Source organism: Pipra filicauda, unplaced genomic scaffold (assembly GCF_003945595.2).
Source record: "Pipra filicauda isolate LSUMZ 115617 unplaced genomic scaffold, ASM394559v2 scaffold80_size11013439_pilon, whole genome shotgun sequence".
In the NCBI taxonomy this organism is placed as follows: domain Eukaryota; kingdom Metazoa; phylum Chordata; class Aves; order Passeriformes; family Pipridae; genus Pipra; species Pipra filicauda.
Window position 1 is genome coordinate 2,472,340 of NW_024104987.1, and position 21,283 is coordinate 2,493,622.

Here is a 21,283-nt window from a genome sequence, read left to right on the forward strand (position 1 = left end):
ACTGCTGGCAAGGCTGTTGTCCAGAGGCTGTTGATTCTTCAGTTTGAAGCCTGTTTTTTTCCAGAGGTTTCACTTCCCGTAAAAGTCTATTCTGGGCTGAAACTCCCTGTGCCAAGTCTTAGGCCAAGATTGAAATTTCTTGTATGAAATTTTATTTTGAGCCGGTTGGAATGTTGTTCCAGAAGGTGGATAAGGGCTCGGAGTGAAGGCTGTGTCTTGCAAATCTGACTCCTAAAGAACTTAAATTCTGGGTAACCATTTATAGAGGTGCAAAATGCTGCCCTTCTCAGCTGGGTTTTAACCCCTTTCCTTTATGACCGAGGACAGATTGCTCTTGGTGTTGGCTTGTACATGATCATCATGGCCTGGGTTGGAGTACTGGGAAGGTTCTGGTGTCCAGGAGGGTGCAGCTGCAGACTTGGAGCAGTAAATGCTGAAGGGAGTTGGGTTTTGCACAGTTTATTTTAGTCCCTTTCTGGCTCCCAGAAAAGGCAGGTCTCTAAATTAGGTGTTCTGAATTACTGCTAAAGGGCTTCCCTGGCAGGGAATCTGGGCTGTAGCATTAGATGATGCAAATGCATCATCCCTGTGCTTTTCCACAGGTTTATTGATTCAGGCACATGGTTCCCAGTAAATACACCGTGTATCTCCTCAGCCTGCTGCCTGCATGAGAAAAATAGATCCAAACAGGAGCAAGAGATGGGCACAAGTGGGACTCAAGTTGGTTAAAAAGCAGATGGTAAGTCCAAAGGGAAATGTAAAATAATTTGGCTTTGTCTGTGCTTGACCTTGAGTGATTGATGTGATTTGGCTCCTGGTTCCCAAAGGGATCCACAGAGCTTTGATAAAAAAAGAAACAGTGAAAGAGCAGCTGCTTTACCTGAAGCTTCTGCATCAGTGCACAAAATCATTCCAGCGTTCCTGGGCTTCCTGAAAGCTCTCTGCAGACTGGGAAGAGCAGTCAGAGCAGGCTCTTCACAGCTGTGACAGAAAAACCAGAGCAGACAGCAGGGTCACATTCACCAAACTGAAACTGGAGAACAGTGTTCCATCTCTGGCCATTTATTTGTTGTCTTGATACTGAGCTTCTTCTCCCCTCTCTGCACAGCATAAGAAAGGATGGGCAGGACCTCCAGTGTTTAATTGCAAGAAACAGCCTGCTCTGATGGAGGCATCTCCCTCCTGCTCTGCTCCACATCCAGGTGCAGCAGGTTTTGTACAGGATGCACAGGGATGCTCCCAAAGAATTTGGAAATGGTCCTCTGTGATTTTAATGCTTACTTCTTTTTTTTTTGTTTGTTTTTCTTCTCTTTACTTTTGAAAGGCTGAGTCACACAAAGAAAGAAAAGGAAGAAAGGAAAGAAAGGAAATTCAGTCAGTCATGTTTCCTTTCTGGAATGTTTTCTTTCTGGATGAATTAATGCATTACCACTGCAGTGCATTGAACTGTGCTTCCATAATATCCTGTTTACTCAATTCCTTAGGTGAGCACCTGTGCACAACTTTCTTTTTCAGTGAAAGGAGACCCTTTAAACAGAAAGTGGAAGAAATGGCACAGCCTGGCAGGGAGGAAGTGCCATTCTGCATGTGCTGCTGTGGCTTTGGAGCTGCTCCCGATGTGATGCAGAATCCATCAGCCCAAAGTGATGAGGGCTGGAACAAAATGATCTTTAAAGTCTTTTCCAACCCAAAACATTCCAGGATTCTGTAATAAATCTTTGCTCAGAAGTGTAATCTGGATGGGTTTGTGGTGCCCACTGCTTGCAAACACACCACCCATCCCAATCTCAGTGCAGATTCCTTTTGGTCTGGAACAAATTACATCACCCTCAGCTTTTTGTGCCTATAAAGGGAGATGATGTTTAAGGCACCTGAGCACACAAGGCTGTTGTAAAAATGAATTAGGTGGTGGTTTTAATGTGCTTTGAAGATGAAAAGCATCACAGTGCTTTAGGTGCTAATTGCTCTCTGGAGTTTCTCTGCCCATGGTGCAGGTTGGGTTTGACTCTCAGGTGCTGTGGTTGGTGGTTCTCTGGCTGCAGCAGCACCCAGGGCCGGGGGTGTCCCACCCATCTGACAGTAGAACACCTTTTAGGGGATGTCATCCTCCCATATGACACAGCCTGATGTTTTGGAGCCCCCACGTGTGAAACCCTTCCCCTGCTTTGTGCAGACCCTCCACATTTCCTGGCCAGGAACTGTGCTGGGGGGTCATTGCTGCAGATCCTGAGCTCTGAGCTCTTCCCTGCAGGGACAGAGCTTGAGGTGAGTAAAGCTGTGAACCTCTTAGGGAGGAGCTGTTGGGCTGAAATATCCTAAACTCCAAGGAGTTCCAAACTTGGCAAAATCATGGAATGGTTTGGGTTGGAAGGGACCTTGGAGACCACCTTATTCCCACTCCTTGGAATGGGCAGGGACACCTTCCACTAGACCAGGAAGAAGTAGAATATGAATATGAGCACTTAAAACTTTTGAAGTATAAACAGAGACCACAACAAACATCAAAGTGACCAGAAGAATTCAGTCCCAGACAGGCTTCTATTCTGTGTAATGCTTGATGGATGAAGACAAGAAGTTTTGGGTTTTTTTTTTTAATTGAAGTTCTAGTTATGTCATTGTATTTATTCAGTATTCATAAGGCAAAACTGAAGGGCATTATTTAATTAGAGGGCTTTTACCTAATTCTCTTTGTTAAGGTGAAAAGAAAAAAAAAAAAAAAAGAAAGTTTCCATGAGATTTGTGCTGCTGTGGGGCTGCAGCACAGGGTGCTTGTGCCTAATGGGGGCTCTGGGAGCAGGCTGGGGCTTGAATCCTGGATATTCCCAATCACTGCTGGAGGTGAAGGTGTGCATGGCTGTGATCCCTACTCCTGCAAACAGTGCTTCTCACTTCAAACCGTGCCGCGAGACTCCATCCTTCTTTCCAGACGAGGACACAGTCTCCTGACTGTTTCCAAGGAAAAACGTGGATTCCATACTGCGGTTACAGAGCTGTGCATCAGCACAGCCGGGCGTGACGCTCGCGCGGCTCCTCAGGTGCACGAAACAACCGCGGACAAGGAATTCCAAACCCTCCTCCATCCTCCGCAGGGACCCGCGAGCGCTCGGTCCGAGGCGGAGCAGGAGCCGCGCGGGGTTTTCCTGAGCGCTGGATGCAGCGGCTCTGCGGCAGAACCCGGGATGCTCGGAGGCACCGCCGGGGTTGATGTTGGGCTCAGCCTTTCCCAGCAGCTCGCAGGAGGCGTTTAGGAAAAACGAGCACGTCGGATTGCGCTCCCGGCGACGGGAACAGGGTGATTAACATCGCAGTGGGTTTGATCACATCCCAATGTCAGCAAAAGGATGGTCACGGACTCAGGCCCGTCCGGAGGGGGACAGGGACACTGGCCGGAGGGAACCAGCAGCCGCCCGTAAATGACAGGAATGCGGCGTTTGTATTCAAGGCAGCGTTTTCAGTGTTTTAATTATATTTTTGGGCAATGCAATAAAATCCTGGCGACCTCCTGGATGCAGGCAGGAGACGGCAGCACTGGATGGAGGGAGGTGGCTCCCACCCAGCCCTAAATCCCTGAGCCCCTGGGACTATTTTCCAGCCCCTTTCCTCTGCTCCTCGACGAGGTTGTGCTGGGAGGCAGAGTGGGGGGGTCCCTGTCCTGTCCCCAGATAGGAAGGGGTCTCGGGGAGGGGGGGGTCTCCCGGAGGATGGGGTCTCCGAGAGGGGGGATCCCTGGGAGGAGGGAGTCCTTGGAAGGTAGGGTCACTTGGAGGATGGGGTGCCTGGCAAGGTGGGTGCTCGGAGGATGGGGTCCCCGGGATGGGGGGTCCCCGGGAAAGGGGTGCTCAGGAGGGATGGGGTCATCCGGAGAATGGGGTCCCCGGGAGAAGGGAGACCTCGGGAGGGGTGGTCACGCATTGGATGGGGTCACCGGGATGGGGGGACCGCGGGAGAGGTAGTCACCCGGAGAATGGAATCCCGAGAGGAGAGTCCTTGGAAAACGGGGGTCACTCGGAGAACGGGGTCCCCGGGAGGGGGGTCCTCAGGAGGGGAGTTCTCGGGCGGGGAGGGTGGGTCACCCGGAGGACAGGGTGCTCGGTAGGGGGGTCCCCGGGTGGAAAAGGGGGTCCCGGGAGCGGAGGTATCCCCGGGAAGGGAGGAAGGTCACCAGAAGGGAGGGGGATGTCCCGCCACTAGCGATGGACACGGCAGCCCTGCCCGGGTGCCGCAGGGATGCGGGGCCGGGGGCGGAGGGTGGGGAGCCCCGCTCCATCCCGCTCCATCTCGTTCCATCCCGCTCCGCTCCGCCCCGGGACAGCGGTCCGGCCCCTCGGAGCACCGGGCGGAGCAGACGGGGGGTACCCAGGGGTACCAGAGGTAAGGGGAGATACCAAAGGGTACCAAGAGCCTGCCGACCCCGCTCCGCTGCGGAGGAAGGCGGGACCGGGGCGGGGGGAACGGCCCCGCCCGGGGTGGGTCAAACGGGAAGGGGAAGGAGCGGAGAGGAAGAGGAGGAGTTGGGCTGCACCTGAAATGCGCGTCATTACTCCGGAGTACGGGCTGGGCTGGTGAGGGCTGTCCGTGCTGAGGTTCCGTGGCTGCGTGGAAAATGGTGAGAAAACCACGTTTAAAGGGGTTCGGGCTGGGGAAAAAAAGGGAGAAATGGAAATCCGAAGGAGTGTCCTCCCCCCGAGACCTACGGGGGCCCCCGGAGGCGACGGGCTGGGACGCGGCGGGGATGCGGGAGGATGCTCGGGGATGCGGGAGGATGCTCGGGGATGCGGGAGGATGCTCGGGGATGCGGGAGGATGCTCGGGGATGCTGCGGGACCGGGAGCTGTGCTGGAACAGCCCGGCCTGGCTCTGCTCCGTGTCATTCCTTGACCCCGCAGTGGAACCAGGATGAGTTTGGAGGGAAGCGGTTTGCGGTTGCGGGGCTCCCCGGGGCTGCGCAGCCCCAGGCACGCCTGAGCTTCCCCTTGGGGGTCAGATAAGGGGGAAAATTCAGCCCGTTTTTAGAGATCCATAAATAGAGCATCTCGCTTTATTATTGTATATTATTATATTCGCAATTTAAATAATTGAAGAGCAGTAAAGAGCACATCAGAGTTTTGCTTAAGTACCATTTCAGCTGCCGTCTCCTTACAGCAAGATCAATAATCTTATTTTCTGACCCTTCTGCAGGTGTTGTTCACTGATAAGTTGTTTTTTCCTCAAGCCACGGCTCAATTAGCTGAGGCTCTCACCCTCCTTGTTTGGTTTTCTTTCAGTTTTCTTTTTTTTTTTTTTTTTTAGCATAAAAGACAAGGAAAACATGATGTGCAGCACTAAGTCATCATCTGACCTTTAAAGACCGTTGCCAGGCTGAATCTGGGGAAGGGAGGAGAGCCTTCCCAAGTATCAGCTGAGCATTATTTAAGAAGCATTGGCATCTCCCATGTGGAATTAAAGCCTAAACCCAGTCATTTCCTTGAGATTGCTTTGATTGAGATGCCCACAAGCAGTTGTGTGTCACCTGCTTCCCTTGTCAGTGCAAATCATAAGTCTGTGGCTAAATTGGGGGAGTATTTCATAGGTTGAGTGTTTTCATTTTGTCCAGAATTATTCAATTAAATGCCTTGGCAGCTTTTTCTGCTCAGCCTACGTGCTCATTTTCTTCATCTGGAGTTCCATGGAGGATTTGGGGTTGTCTTTTTTATCCCAAATACAATTTTTCATCGTACAAACGATGCTTCTTCAGTGTCTTTCATCACCATGTAGCTTCAGTTGCTTACATGGAGGTGGCAGGTGTAGTATGAAAAGTTAATTAACATACTTAAAATGACCCTTCCTCCAACCTAGGTGATGTAAATTAAAGCGTGGCAGCGTTCCAGTGAAGATGTGGGAGTGTTTTGGTTTTTATAAGTGGATAGAAAATAATTAGAGAAACAGAAACTGGCACTGGTGATTGAATGTGATTAAATCATCTTGGCCAAATTTTAGATTTCATTAAAACAGAGAAGTGTGGCTGAGGGAAGGGGTTGCTGTGTCAGACCATCGTGTGGCTTTGAACAAGGACTTCACTGGAGCTTCTTCTCTGCTAAGTGCTTTTGAAATGTGCTCCTGAGAGCAAACAGTGGCAGTCCAGGCACTTGGAGGACATGCTGTGAGCAGAGGGGAGAAAGACAGTGTTTTTTATGACCTGTAAGCAATAACTGCTGCTTTTGATTATTTTGAAAACACTCTGCTGTCAGTGTGAAGCGTTCCTTCCTCGAAAATATCCGGAGGAGTTGTACTCATTTTTCCTGCAGGACTTAGTTACTATCACGGGTTGGTGCTTAAGCATTTTGTGGTTGGATTTTTCCTTTTTTTTTTTTTTTTTTTTTTTTTGAAGCAAAATATTATTTTTTTTTCCTTTAAATTTTATTTTCACGTTTGAAGTAGATTTGGTGTGACTTTAAGGGCAGCACTCCGGGCTGGAGGTGGGATTCCTTCCCAAGGCTTCTCTTTCAGCAGTGGGCAGCTGTGTCCCACGTGGGTCCTCATGCTGCCGGGGGGTCACTGCTCCCTGGAGGACCCCAAAACGCAGCCAGGGGAGCTGGGAGCAGGGGGGTTTGGTCCCTTTTAGCCCCTCTCTCCTCCCTCCTGCACTCAGACACAGGCTCTCAGTGCTGTCTGTGTGTGAGGTGTTTGTGTGTTTGAAGTTCTCCCAGCTCAGCTCGGCAGTGCTGACATCTGAGCAACCTCTAGTGAGATGCTGTCTGGGCTCCAAAAATAGATTTCCGTATTAAAATACAGCCAGGGCAGGAAGTTTGAGCCATGTGGTGTCTAACAGATAACACAGAAACCAGGTCCTGCTGTTGCCAAATACCTCCAAAATCATTGGGATAAATAGAGTCTCTAACACTGTCTTTTTAGTGTTAGAAAGCAAGGCGTTATTTTTATTTTCAGTGCTGGGCGTGTACGTGGCCAACAAAACTTCTGCCTCCACACAGACACCAACACATCACTTTTTCACCTATTTGTACATTTTTAGCAAACAAAGAAATTAATGTTCATTGGTTCTTAATTACAGAATTCTCTTTCATTAGTTAGTATTCTGCCTTCTATTGGTTATTAATTTCTCAGTGTCTGTTCTAATTAAGGCCACATTTGTAGTCTTTTTAGTATCTTTTTCCCCAGAAGGGACTTTCAGCACTTACACTGAATTCTTTGTTAGTTCTTTCATCTTCTGGTTTCTGCAAAAGGACCTTATAGGTCCCAATCCTTGTCCCAAATGTCCAGTATTAACAATACATCTTTCTCTCTCCCAGGCTTTGTCCATTGAAGCATATCAAGGTTAACTTTAGCAAAACTTAAGAGTTTTAGTACTTTTCCCCAGCTGTGTCCTCACAGAAGTCGCTCATGACAACTTTTTGCTGCGTGCTGGCTAAAAGTGATTTAAGGCCTGACACACAACCTGTGATTAATTAAAGGGGAGACCTCATCACTCTCTACAACTCCCTGACAGGATAGGGGAGCCAGGTGGGAATTGGGCTCTTTATCCCAGGCAACTATCAGCAAGACAAGAGGGCTTGGTCTCAAGTTGTGCCAGGGGAGGTTTAGGTTGGATATTAGAAAGAATTTCTTTCCAGAGAGGGTGCTCAGCCATTGGAATGGGCTGCCCAGGGAAGTGGTGGATTCTTCATCCCTGGAGGTGTTTAAGGACAGACTGGATGTGGCATCAGTGCCATGGGCTGGGAACCACAGTGGGGTTGGATCAAGGGTTGGACTTGATGATCTCGAAGGTCCCTTCCAACCCGGCTGATTCTGTGATTCTATGAAAGCAATTTACCGATAGGTTAATTAGGATCATTGAAAAGTTAGAAAAACGATGTCATTTCCAACCACTGCTGCAGAGCTGCCTGGAGCACGCAGGCACCAGGAACATCAGCCCGCCTCTGGAATGAGTGTTGGTGGCTGCAGAGCCTGGAACGTGGACGAATTCCTGAAATCTGCACTGAGTTTTGACTGAAGAGCCGAGGGGTGACTCAGTTGTTCACCGGGGGTGTGTGGGTGGCACTGGAAGGGTGGCGGCCGTGGAGCTGCGCTGGTGCTCTGCTGTCCCTGCCGGGCTGCTCACGGTCGTGTTCCACCTTCACAGGTGAAATATTCCAACGTTCCCAGGTGAGGAAGCAGCGGGAGATGCGGATCGACCCATAACTCCAAACCTGAGGCAGCAAAGTGGTGACAAAACCGGGGAGAGAAACCTGCCGGGTGCCCGGCCCGCCGGCCCTCAGCGGGTACGTGCAGGCCGCTGTCTCCCGGGAAAGCCTTTTTTAATTGGATTTAAGCGTTTTCCTCTTTCCAAAAGGTTACCCTGGGCGCTGGTGTGCTGTGCAGCCGGGCTAATGAAAAGGTTAAAATGTAAGGGGAAGGGAACTAAGCAGTGCTGGCCGTGCTCCAGGATGGAAGGGGGTTACTCACGGTAAATTGAACAGCTCGCCCGGGGTGAGCTGGCTCTGGCTCTCGGATGCATCGCCCTGGCTGGATGCCCTCGGCTCCTGCCATGGATGCTGGAATTCTGCTCCCAGAGAAATGCTTGGGTTTGTAGTTTATGTGGAAAAAAACAAGGCCAGGTTAGGTCAAGTCTGGCGAGCTCGCCTAGAGCTGGTCCTGCCCTTGAGTGGAGGGTTGGCTCAGGGGCATCCCGAGGCGTCTTCTGCCTGGATTCCCAGCTGGATTCCCCGGCTCTAAAGGAACATTCCCGATTTCTCCATGTAACAGACACCCAGCATATGTATCAGAAGGCATTTGAAATATGAAAAACTGAAAATAAAACACTTCTACGAAAATGTAAAAATAGGAGGCCCTGAAAGCTGCGACCGCCCGGCTTTGGATTTTTAAATTTTATTGTCACTTAATATTGATTTATTTGCTTTTCCCAAACTAGTCTTGAAAAATGGCACCAGCTGCTCCCAGAGAAGCAGGAGTATGGAGACAAACCCGAGCTCTCCTGTTCAAGAACTGTCTTATTAAGGGAAGGACTAAGAAAAGCAGTGTCCAGGTAAGGGGGGAGTCCTTGGGTCCTGCTGCTGGTGCATCCACTGTTATTCTGTGCTTAAATAACTCCCAAATCAGAGACAACACTCGGTTTTGTTGTGATGTTTACGAAGCTTCGTGGTCTACATTGAATTTTGGGTTGAAATAGGCTTTTTCAGAAGATGTTTTGTGATCCTTTGGTTGAAGATGTATCCTAATGTGTAAGGCTTTATACAGGAAAAATAAAATTATAGATACAGACAATATAAAAATATTAGTTAATGTGTTAATAACTAGTTAACCTATTAATACTATATATACTGTAGTATATATCTATACATATTTATAACATAATATAATTAATAGTAATTAAAATGTCCTTAAGTGTTGCCATCTTAGTGCACCTTGACAAGCATTTGTACCTGTAATTACACAGAATAGCAGAGTGAGACCTCCCCAAAAGATTTTTACCTTTTCTAACAGTTCAGCCCTGTGTGTGGGTGATGTGATGGTACTTGAGGATGAATGTTGAGGAGAAGAAGAGACAGTGCAGTGTTTGGCTGGGCTCATTTAGTGGTTCACAGCTTGTGTTTTGCCTCTTCTCAAAGAGCATGAGTTTGCAGATGTTTAAAGCTTGTTAGAATTGTCCCTTTGGGCCTTAAAATGGCTTCTTAGGTTACTAATGCAGGTGATTAAAATCCTGCTTCAGCGCCAGGGAAGGATTTGGCATTAAAGTTGCTGTTGCATTGAAAACATCCAGGGAATTTCACAGCCAGGAAACTGAGCTCACGGTCCCTCCTTTGAGCTTCGTGCGGGAGAAACCTGGGGAAGGTTTTATTTCCACGGCTGCTCTTTGAAATGCTCATTATTTTCCTTTGTGCAGGAGGTCCTTTTCCCCCTGTTTTTCCTGTTTTGGCTCATCCTGATGAGCATGATGCACCCGCACAGGAAGTACGACGAGGTGCCCAACGCCAACCTGGGCACCCTGGACACCTCCCAGCTGGTGAACTTCATCATTGGGTACACGCCACCCACCCGGATGGCACGAGAAATCATGAAGAAAGTGGCTTCTGATAACTTTGAAGATGGTATTCACACCCTAAACGTTGCATTTTTCTCCCTAAATCCCACTCTGTGACTTGTGTTTGGAGAGGGAACTCACGGGTGCTGCTAGTAGGAAAAATCCATTTATTTTCCATCTGAGTGAAGGCGTTGGTGGGGGGTTTTTTTTGTTGTTTTTCCTTGAGTGACAAATGTTCTGGCACTGCCATCTCGAAGTGATTCCCGTTCTCTTGGTGCAGCCACAGCGTTGTGTGGCTGCAGGGAAAGGTTTGGGTACAAAAAGCCCCTGAGCAGCTCTAGGGCTGATTGACACCTGTCCTGTCACACCCTGGGGCAAACTCAGGAGGTGGTGCTGTCCCAGGTTGTGTTTTCTATCCTGGTGTCACTATGAAAACAACATTTTTAATGTTTTTTAAATGCTTATTCTCATTAACACTTTGTCACCTCTTCTCTTGAAAGTGATTTTCCTTTTCTTTTGCCTTTTTTTTTCCCCGATTGGTTTTTTCCCCCGTTTGTTTTTTCCTCTTTTTCTCCTTGTTTGTTTTTTTTCCACACTTGTTTGGGTTTTCCTGTTTATTATTTTTCTTCCATTTATTTGTGCTTTCCTTGTTTGTTTTTCCTGGGTTTTGTTTATTTCCCCCATTTGTTTGGTTTTTTTCCTATTTGTTTTTCCATTCATTTGGATTTTTCTATTTGTTTGGGTTTTTCATTTCTCTGTGTTTTTCCATTTGTTTGGGGTTTTCTCCTTGGTTTTTTTTCCTTTTTTTTTTTCTCCAGCACTTTGCCTGCACACCTCACACATGTAACAGAAACTTATCTCTCCAAACCCACTGATGTATTTTTAGTTTGATATCTTTGATTTTCCTCTTTGTGTTCCTCCTGCTTCAGAGGAACTGGACACTTGGACACTTCCAGGGATGGAGCAGCTACAGCTTCTCTGGGCAACCTGTGCCAGGGCCTCCCCACCCTCACAGGGAAGAATTTCTTCCTAAAATCTATTCTAAACCTACTCCCTGTCAGTTTGAACCATTCCCCCTTGTCCTGTCATACATATATACATTTATATTTCTCCAAACTCAAATGATTAATGATTAACACGATACTTCAGAACCGTTGCACATTTTTTTCTCCCTGCTGTGCCAATACCTAAATCAACATAATAATTTCTTAATATCTCTCAGGCATCATCACTGAGGAGTATTTGAGTGAGGAGGAGCTGCAAGAGGCCAGTGCTGTCAAACCCCCCAACTTCGTGGGGGTCGTGTTCAAGGATTCCATGTCCTACCAGCTGAGGTTCCACGACTCCATCGCCATGTCCTCCGTTTATACGGAATCCAGAGGTAAACGTGAGCTCTCTCACATGTGCTCTGCAAGGGCATAAACTGGAAAATCATTTTCTATTTTTGTTTTCAGGCCTGGTGTTCCATATATTGATTTATGGAGGTTGTTTGCAGCACTGTCGGGGGTGGCCTCGAGCTGCGCGCTGGGGACAGGGCAGGTGTAACTCTGGGTTTTGGCGTTTTAACACAGAGCCAGGGAATCTTAGAGTGGCCTGGGCTGAAGGGGACTTTATGGATCATCATTCCCTGCTTTATTCTGCAGCCAGCTGCTCCAACCTGGGGAAGGGCTGTGAGTCAGTGACCTACTGGAGCTCAGGATTCACGGCGCTCCAAGCCTGCATCGATGCTGCCATTATACAGGTAATTGGAAGAAAACATCATAAACCCAGGGAAGATCAGCTCCAGGGGCTGCCTTGGCTCTGGCTGCTTGTCTGATGTTGGCTGTTAGTTGTGGGAAAGGCCATCTCAGAAGTCATCTGGACCCTGATGAGAAGGCAGAATGTTTTGGCTGTGCTTTGCTGTATTTTGTGCAGAATTGCTCTCGTTGGGCTGAATAATGTGGATGTTTGTCTCTAACTGCATCCAAATGAGCCTGAACACCCATCACAACAGTCCTCAAACACAAAGGCTCACAGTGCTCACCCCAAAATGCCATTTCAGGTGCTGTCCTAAAAGGGCTGCAGAATTTGCCTTATTTTGGTGTCAGTGTTGACCAGCAATTTTTCCCAATTCCCCTCCCCTCATCCCGCTCGTGGAGGGAGCAAATTTCATCTTTTCAAGGGCTAGAAATCTCACATTTGCTAATTTTGTCTCCAGGTGTTCAGATATTCTCCAGTTCTCCTGCTTTTGGATTGGGATTTGGGGTCTTCAGATCCCTCCCTGCCAGCGGGGATGGAGATGGAGCTGAGCTGGAGTCTGGGATGGGGCTGAAAAATCAGGAGCAATCCCAAAATAACTCTTCCTTCTCTTCCCTTCAGCTGAAGACGAATCAGTCGGTTTGGGAACAGCTTGAACTGACAAGAGCAGTGGTTATGGGAGAGGCTGCTGTGGTGGAAATCGATAATTTCCCCCGTGCAATCATTTTAATTTACCTGGTGATCGCCTTCTCCCCGTTTGGGTATTATTTGGCAATTCATATTGTGGCAGAAAAGGAGAGGAAGTTGAAGGAATTCCTGAAAATATTGGGACTCCATGACACTGCCTTCTGGTATGTGAGTGTTTAGTATAACTTGTTCTTTATAGTAGAATTATATATATATAAATAATTATTTAAAAAAAAAAAAAAAAACAACACTTTCTAGGAAAACTCTTCCATCCTTTGTTTTTTAAATTATTTTCAGTCTGATTAACTGAAAACAACCAGAAAGGGAAATATTCTGTAAAATCAAACATAGAGACACTTGCAGTATCATGAAAATATGAATATTTTAGTGAGTAAACACCAGAGTAATACTGTTGCATTTATGCATGTAAAGCTGTGCCAGACTTAGAGGGATCAAATCTGATGATGTGTGAGATTTTTATGTAGGTTTTTCATTCTCTTTAAATATTTTTGGCTCAGTATCTCCTTTCCTAGAGGCTCAAAAGGTAACCTACAGTTTGTTCAGAGCTTAGCAGCAGTTTCCCTGACACGTAATTAAATGAATCCAACTCTGTAATTTTAACAAGACAGAGTAGTCAAAGCAACAGGTTTTAATTTGTTTCCTTACCGTCATGGAAATTGTCCTGTGCAATACAATGTTTTATTTTTCCCCCCCGTGAGAGGATGTGCTAATTTGAAATCACTGATAGCTGAGGAGATAAAACCAGGTCTGGCTTTGCCCTTTCCTGCAGTGTTTTCACATCTGTCCCCACTGCACCGAAACAGCCACCTGGGCTTGTTGGAATGATTTTTTTTTTTCTCTGCTTCTGAGGAAATGTGTCATTTTTTTACTACCTGTACACAAACCACCCTTGCTTCCTGAGGTCAGAGTTGCTCACAGCTCTGCTTTTCAGAAAAGGATTTTATTACCCTGCCCGGTGACTGGAATGACTAGTGGATTAAATTTTAAATAGAATTTCTTGAATTATTGAAACCTACGACTCTGTTACTCTCTTTTGGTTATACCAGGGAATTAACTATGCAAGTTTAAAAAAAAAAATAGTGAATCATCTAATTGTGTGTCTTTAGCTGCTGTGGGTATCTGTGTGTGCTCTAGTGCCAAGAACAATTCCAGGGGTGTTTACAAGAGCTCTTTTATTTGGGGGCTCTTGTTTTGTTCCCAGCTTGGCCTTTGGTGCAGCTGTCTGGAATATTAAAGAATGGTGGGTTTAGCTATTTGTGTGGCCGGTTCAGGCTGGGGATTCATTGCCTGGTTTCTGTTCTTTCCCCCCCTTTGTTCCTAGGCTTTCCTGGGTGCTGCTCTACGTGAGCCTGATTTTTGTCATGTCCATTCTCATGGCAGTGATCGCCACGGCCTCCTCCCTCTTTCCCCAGAGCAGTGCCTTTGTGATATTTCTCCTTTTTTTCCTGTATGGAGTCTCCTCAGTAAGTATTCCTGGTCTTGTTAAATTCAGCCACCCCATCCCTGTGGGTTTTGTTCCTTTCCCACCTGTTCTTGTTCTCTCTCCTAAAGCAACAAGCGTTGCTTCTACAGGACCAAACAGTGCTGGGTGTCTGACCTGTCCCATCCCCTTCCTTGGCTCTTCTCCAGTTCAGGATGTTCTACAGGTGTCACCCATCACTGTGGGAAAGACATTTCCCTGCTGAAATATCTGGGTTTAAAATAATCAGTCTTTGAGCTGAAAACACTGTACAGAACCATTTTGCAGTCCCAACCCACATCCTCTTCAAAACATTTGTTGTTACTATATAGTGTAATGCTAAAACCCTAATTAAAGCTCAGAGAATTATATTTGAATATGTTATAAATATATTTATATAGCCTGTCTGAATTTATAAGCAGCCAGTGCCCAAGTAGGTATTTGTTTGCTGTCACTGGCAGAAGGGACACTCACCAGGGTGGAGGTGCACACTCAGCTCTATAAAAGAAAAATTAGGAACCATCATTATTTTCTGTGCTCTGTCTCCTGGCATCTCTGGGGAATCTGTCCCTCCTGATGCTCTGGAGGGATATAAAAGCTGTGTAGGTGTGGCACTTAAGGACATGTTTCAGTGGTGGCCTTGGCAGTGCTGGGGAAGCAGTTGGACTGGATGATCTGAAAGGTCTTTTCCACCCAAAATGATTCCATGATTCTGTGTGGGTGAATGCTGTCGTGACTATACCAGGAAAACGATATCAAGAGGCAAAATGGCATTTCACCTTAGTTTTTCTATACCTGTATTATTAGTTTTAAAACAACACCTTCCTCTCTGTTTTTTGCCCTCAGGTTTTCTTCGCCCTTATGCTGACACCTCTATTTAAAAAGTCAAAGCACGTGGGTATAGTGGAGTTCTTGGCCACGCTGGCTTTTGGGTTTGTGGGCCTGAACATTGTCCTGCTGGAGGATTTCCCCAAATCTTTCGTGTGGTTTCTCAGCCCTTTGTGTCAGTGCAGCTTCTTGATCGGTGTCGCGCAGGTAAAGAACCACCAGCTCCTCATCACCCCCTTGTCATGGATCATTTTCAAATAGATCTTGATGGAGATACTCTTAAACAGTTATTTTATTTCTAATAAACTGATGATGGTGGGGGAAAATGCCTGTTTTAATAACTTCCCCTGGGAGTTTGATATCAAGCCCCATCAAGGAGCTGTTATTCTTGGTGTTTGTTGCTGTGATCTCAGTCACTTCCTCATTATTTTTGTTTCTTTTGCCAAGTTTGCCCTGTGCTGTCCTGTCTTTCAGGCTGGCCCAGTGCTGGTGTGTAACATCTCCCTCTCCCTGTGCAGGTCATGCATCTGGAAGATTATGAAGATGGGGCAACATTTGCAAATATAAATGATGGTCCTTACCCGCTCTGTATCTCTCTTATTTTGTTGGTGTTGGACAGCATCTTTTACCTGCTTGTAGCTGTGTACCTTGACCAGGTTATCCCAGGTATGTTCCCAAGAGCTGAACTGTGCAAGGATCACCAATTCCTGCAGTCCTGAGCCCCCCCCCAGGCTGGTGGCACCTCTCCCTTAAATTCAGCTATGGAGAAAGGAGGTCATGCTGTTTGCAGATAGATTTTTGTGCTGTGACTCAGAATACTTTAAGCTGAAATAATTTATTTTCTGTTAAAACTGTGAGGTGTGAGTGGGGGGGGTTGGCATGTTGAGAATTGCTGACCCTAAAAAGCGAAATTTTTCCCTCTTTCTAGAGGAAAAACTTCCTTACTGGGCTAATGAACGCTTCAGCCTTTAAAATTTGCTCTTTGAGGGTTGAAAATCAAAGACTCCTCTGCCTGTTCCAGACCTTTCCCTGTGACAGAAGTACTTTAACATGAAACACAGAATAAAGTTGTTAATCTTACGACTAAATCCTGGTTAAGCCCCTCAGCTCCGTTCGCCTCTGATCCCTCTGGATTTGTATTACTGTGTTTAAGTCACCATTTTTTCAGTCCTGGGGATTTTTCTTGCACAGAAGGAGATTTGCACATGTATTTAAACTCCTGGCCAACCTGGAGCCTGCCAGCAGTGTTGATGGGAGCGGTGGCTTAAGTGCAGATGGTTAAACTCTGCTGAAGAAACCCCTCTGGAACAGGGGTGCAGGGTGGCTCGTGGACCTCTCACGGGAGAGCTCGCGGCTTTTGGAGCTAAAACCCAAAAGCTGAGGAATATCTGATGGGAAGCTGTGGGTTTTCCCTGTGTTCTCCAGGGGAGTTCGGGCTGCGCCGCACCCCGCTGTTCTTCATGAAACCCTCGTTTTGGTCCAAGCACAGGAAGAATTACAAGGAGCTGTACGAGAGCAGCATCAACGGCAGCTTGAGCTTCGGCGAGATCGTGGAGCCCGTGCCTTCGGAATTCCAGGGGAAAGAAGCCATCAGGTACAGCCCCACGTGCAGATGAGCAGATCACCTGGGTTCCCCGGGAATTTTTTTTTTTAACGTGGGATTTGAAAATCCCCTCTCAGTTCTGCGCCCGTTGGATTCAAATAGCATATGGTATGCATTGCAGAGAGCCCAGCGCGGCTCCTTCCCGGCCAATCCCCAGCATCAGTGGATGCTCTCCAAGGGTAAATCGCTGGGCTTAAAGGGAGGGTTTGTTTGTGGATGGTTTTCCTTTGGTTGGAGTCCTCTCCAGCCCGGCTGGTTTTCCGTTCCCTCCGTTTCACTGAGGCCTCGGGCGGCGTAAGCGGTTGCAGATGTTGGAGCGTCTGCTCTGCTGGGAGGGTTTAGTTTCTGGTAACACATATTTTAGGACAAAAGGCCGAATTCTAGGGTTGTGTGAAGACTGTGGTGTTCTCCACAGACCAGAGGGGAACTTCATGGTGGTTTTACCCAGCTGCCACATCTGAGAGTGTAAAAGGAAACTGAGAAATAGATATCCCCACTCTCATCTTTCGTGCTGTGCTGTGTGTCACCTGCTGTCTTGCATCTGGACTGTCATTGCTTTGTGGTGTTTCTCAGATGTTATTTTCAATGTCTTCCTTCGAGCCCCTTGTTGCCATCATTTTCCAGTGGCGTAGCCTGATGGGAGATGGGGAGCTCTGCATCTTCACTCCTGGTTGGCTCCACTAGTCTCAAATAAATATTTGAGCTCAGTGACCAGAATGAGTCTTGTCCACACCATCCATGTCTCTTTGGGCACCTGCCATGGGTTCAAGGGTCTAGTTTTAATCCTGATGTTCACATGAGAACGTTGTGGCCGTTGTTGCATTAAGTCCATCCAGCCTGGACTCTTCCCATATCATCCCTTCAGCAGCTCTCTAGAATTTTCACACTATCTTGTCATCTTTACACGTGCAGGTTTTCTTTTCTTTCATACCCAGTTCTCCTCCCTGCTTCTCAGCCATAACCCACTCCCATCCTCATTTCCAGGGCAGCCAGGCTTCCAAAGCCCATCCTGAAGGATGGGTGCCTTCAGGTTTTTCTCATTTGGGAAACCACTGGGGCTGGAAGGAAGGTTTTTACCTTTCTTGGGGAGAAAGATACCTGCTTTCTTTTACCTAATTTTGATGAGGAGCTGTCAGTAATCACATCTTTGGAGTCTGTTCTACTAATACCTCTTTTCTATATCATATCTGTGGAGTCTTTTATGGTATTGTGCAACCACTGGGGAGTAGCTGTTCCCTTTTCTACCTCGAGAAACCTCTAGTGTGTTGTTCTACCATGTGAAAGAGACACAGATTTTAAATAATTCAAGTTGTCAACAGAGGCAATACCTTAGAAGGTGATCAGAAAAAGCTTTCTGATGCCAGGGTGGAGATGGGCAGAGTTCATCAAGATGTCCTGTCTCTTGTCATGCCTTGATGGGTCTTGAATGTGTCTGGTGCCACTTTGATCTGATCATCTTGTTGTGACTGTTGCCAAGTATTGATCATTCAAAATGACATACAAAGATCCTGAAACAGTTTATACAATGACATGTCTTCTTTCAGAATCAGCTGTGTTCAGAAAACATTCAGGAAAAAGGGGGAAACTGTGGAGGCTCTCAGAAGTAAGAACATTTTAGCTTTTTAGCCGCTTGTCAGATGCAGAGGAGCAATAGCTGAATTGCTGAGTGATCTTTTGTGTTTCAGTTCAGGCTTTTTGGTTTCTCTTAGAGGGGTGGGACCTTGGAGTGTGAATGCCAGATGTGCCTGTGTGTGTATTCTCTCACAGCTTGGGCAGTAATCTTGTTTAGAACAGTACCCCAAGAAGTGAACCCTTATCACTAAGGAAAGCCTACTGGTATCATCCCTGTTATTCCTCCTCTGCCCTTGTGGTGATATGATCTTCCCTGCCCCTTCTCCCTGATATTTTCATTTTGTTTCCCTGTGTGGCTTTTAGATGTGGGTGCAGGGCCTATCCCATGCCCAGCCATGGAGGTAAGGTGTGCCCCCAGCAGAGTGTGAATGCATACCCCATATGTTAGTATTTGAATTTACCTCTGCCTTGGGAGCTGGCTCCAGTGCCAGGAGCACATCCCTGACATCTCCTCTTCCTCTGCCCCGGGGACCAGATTTGTCCTTTGACATCTACGAGGGTCAGATCACGGCTCTGCTGGGGCACAGCGGCACCGGGAAGACGACGCTGATGAACATCCTCTGTGGGCTGTGCCCACCCACGGATGGTGAGTCCTCGGGGCTTTTGGGTGCCCTGCTTTCAAAAGCAAAGCTCATGATCTTTATTTCAGGGTGCACCAAACTTTGAAACAGAATCATACAATCACTGGGTGGTTTGGGTTGGCAGGGGCCTTAAAGCTCATCTCATTCCAACCCCCTGCCTTGGGCAGGGACAGCTTCCTGTCTTTGAGCACTTCCAGGGATGGGGAGTCAACAACCTCTCTGGACAACCTGTGTTAGTGCTTCACTATCCTTATAATAAAGATTTTTTTCTAATATCTAATCTATCCCTGCCCTCCTTCATCTTAAGGTCTTTCCCCCTTGTCCTGTCACTCCCTGCCCTTGTGAAAATCCCTCTCGGGCCTTCCTGTAATGCCCCCTCAGACCCTATAAGGTCTCCTAAAGTTCACCTTCAATTCATAGCCACATTCACCTGCTCTCTGGCTGTAAAGACCTTCTTCCTTGATTGCTCCTGGATTTGTTTTAATTCTTGTTTTAGGGTTTGTCTCTGTCTATGGGCACAAAGTCTCCGAGATCGATGAGATGCTGGAAGTGCGGCAGATAACGGGGGTGTGCCCTCAGTCTGACATACACTTTGATATTTTAACTGTGGAGGAGAATCTCTCCCTCTTTGCTGCCATTAAGGGAATCCCTCAGAATGATTTGATACAAGAAGTAAGTCACCTGGGCACAGGTGTTGTCTTATAGGTTCACTTCTAACCTGTAAATCAAAATATCCTTTTAGACAAGTTTGGAGGGAAATATTATTTTATGGTACAGTAGACAAGAGGTACAGATATTTTGGCAAAGATAAACTGTTAATTTTTCCTAGGAGATTAAAATGTTCATGGAAAAACTTTAAATCCTGGCATTTGGGTTCAAGCATAGACACCTTTAAACTTCGTATGCACAGTTCACATACAGAATAAACTGGGAATTAGCAGCAGTTAATTTGAATGTTAATTGTTCATAATCTGGTTTAAAAACACTATACAGATTTATTTTTTTTTAAGACAGTAAATGTGTTTCTTGTGTTTTCAAGGTGCAGAAGGTGTTGCTGGATTTGGAGATGCAGCCCATCAGGGACAATCAAGCTAAAAAACTAAGTGGGGGGCAGAAGAGGAGGCTGTCAGTGGGAGTTGCTGTTCTTGGGAACCCCAAGGTGAGAGTGATGGAGTTGTTCCCAGCTTGGCATCACTGATACATTGATGGTTTGGTGTCTCTTGTCTAAACTAATTCATATATATAATAATATGTAAGATGCAGTAATTGTTACTCTCAGCATCTGTTGCTCCTTTTTTTTTTTTTTCTTCATTTATGGCTTAATTAAAACAACTTTAATGACTCAACCTTTGTGCTCAAGGCTGTTAAAGGTTCAGGTAATGGCAGTAACTCCGAATTTGATCTCTTTGGGAAATAAACAGTGTGACAAGTTTTCTGTAGCTTCTGGCAGGTAACATTTAGCCCCCAACAGTCAAATTGTTGGATGCTTTCCTCACAAAGCCATCCAGGAGCAGGAATGGAGCCAGAGAGCTCTTTTGTGTTCCAACTCTGTAATTTCTGGCCTGTGAGGATGGGGATTGCTTTGAGATCTGTATTTAAAAATGATGTGTGTGACAGTTCCTGGGGGTTTTAAAAGCAGGTGTGTGTATTTAACCACCCCTTAGGAGAAAAAGTGAATCCACAGCTAAATTGTTAATTCTAATATGTAATTGTGTTAGAACCAGAATAGAACAGACTATGGCATTAAGCTATTATAGGATTTTTCCATTTGTCACAACAGGAGATGGATTTATTCAAAGTGTAGTGGCAGCAGCTGCATTACTTAGTCTGGAATGTTCCTTATGTGTTTTAGAGGAATAACTAACAGGCTTCAGACAAAACCCCCTGGATCTGTAGGGGTTCCTGAGGTCAGTGCACATGGATGTGGCTTTGAAAACACTCTTGGTTTTGCCCCAAGGTTTTGCTGCTGGACGAGCCCACGGCCGGGATGGATCCCTGTTCACGGCACATCGTCTGGAACCTCCTGAAAAACAGGAAAGCCAATTGTGTGACCGTGTTCAGCACCCACTTCATGGACGAGGCAGATATCCTGGCTGGTGAGATCTTGTGCCACCCTGGGTGCCAGCCTGGGGTGCCAAACAACAGAATGCACGTTTGTTTGAAATATATCATTGAGTTTTGGGGGAAATTCTCAATCTTGTGCTTCAAAGGGGCCTTCTTGACTTCTGTTTCTAGATCGTAAAGCTGTGATTTCTCAAGGGATGTTGAAGTGCCTCGGATCTTCTCTCTTTCTCAAAAGCAAGTGGGGAATTGGCTACCGCTTGAGGTAAGTGTTTTGTGGTATTTATGTGCCATCAGGTATTTTCTTTTTATTGTTTTCTGTTGCAATCTCTTAAGATAGCACCCTCTGCCCCCCTTCCCTCCCCCCAAAAAAGAAAATCCTTTTATCATCTTGAAGGATAAAATTGAGTGTTTGGTGACTGTGGTGCCCTGCTGGCTGATTGTTGTGGTGCAGTGTCAGGAGAAGGTCAGGCTTTAACCCCCCAGTTTCTGGGGCTGTGTTTTTAGCATGCACATCGATGCCTATTGCAACACGGAAGCTACGACCTCTCTGATCAGGCAGCACATCCCTGCAGCCACCCTGATCCAGGAGAACGATGAGCAGCTTGTGTACACCCTCCCCCTCAAGGACGTGGACAAATTTGCAGGTATTGATGGGTT

General features: G+C 46.7%; 1 protein-coding gene across 3 annotated transcripts in view; it reads left to right on the forward strand.

Annotated features, from left to right (window-relative positions):
- The first annotated feature begins 3,099 nt into the window (after positions 1 to 3,099).
- Positions 3,100 to 21,283, forward strand: part of ABCA5 (ATP binding cassette subfamily A member 5) — a 36,568-nt gene continuing 18,384 nt past the window's right edge. Inside the window, exons 1-18 of one of the 3 annotated variants that reach the window (XM_027736553.2) lie at positions 3,100 to 3,292; positions 8,116 to 8,254; positions 8,905 to 9,018; positions 9,877 to 10,081; positions 11,237 to 11,395; positions 11,658 to 11,755; positions 12,373 to 12,602; positions 13,781 to 13,922; positions 14,765 to 14,953; positions 15,265 to 15,412; positions 16,172 to 16,340; positions 17,894 to 17,952; positions 18,457 to 18,567; positions 19,059 to 19,234; positions 19,602 to 19,721; positions 20,520 to 20,658; positions 20,798 to 20,888; positions 21,131 to 21,270. In XM_027736553.2, coding sequence (XP_027592354.1) covers positions 8,914 to 9,018; positions 9,877 to 10,081; positions 11,237 to 11,395; positions 11,658 to 11,755; positions 12,373 to 12,602; positions 13,781 to 13,922; positions 14,765 to 14,953; positions 15,265 to 15,412; positions 16,172 to 16,340; positions 17,894 to 17,952; positions 18,457 to 18,567; positions 19,059 to 19,234; positions 19,602 to 19,721; positions 20,520 to 20,658; positions 20,798 to 20,888; positions 21,131 to 21,270 — 2,281 coding nt within the window. In that variant the 5' untranslated portion in view covers positions 3,100 to 3,292; positions 8,116 to 8,254; positions 8,905 to 8,913. Of the gene's footprint in view, positions 3,293 to 4,519; positions 4,607 to 8,113; positions 8,255 to 8,904; positions 9,019 to 9,876; positions 10,082 to 11,236; positions 11,396 to 11,657; positions 11,756 to 12,372; positions 12,603 to 13,780; positions 13,923 to 14,764; positions 14,954 to 15,264; positions 15,413 to 16,171; positions 16,341 to 17,893; positions 17,953 to 18,456; positions 18,568 to 19,058; positions 19,235 to 19,601; positions 19,722 to 20,519; positions 20,659 to 20,797; positions 20,889 to 21,130; positions 21,271 to 21,283 lie in introns of those variants that run through there. The other 2 variants (XM_027736552.2, XM_027736555.2) reach the window with 2 other exon arrangements.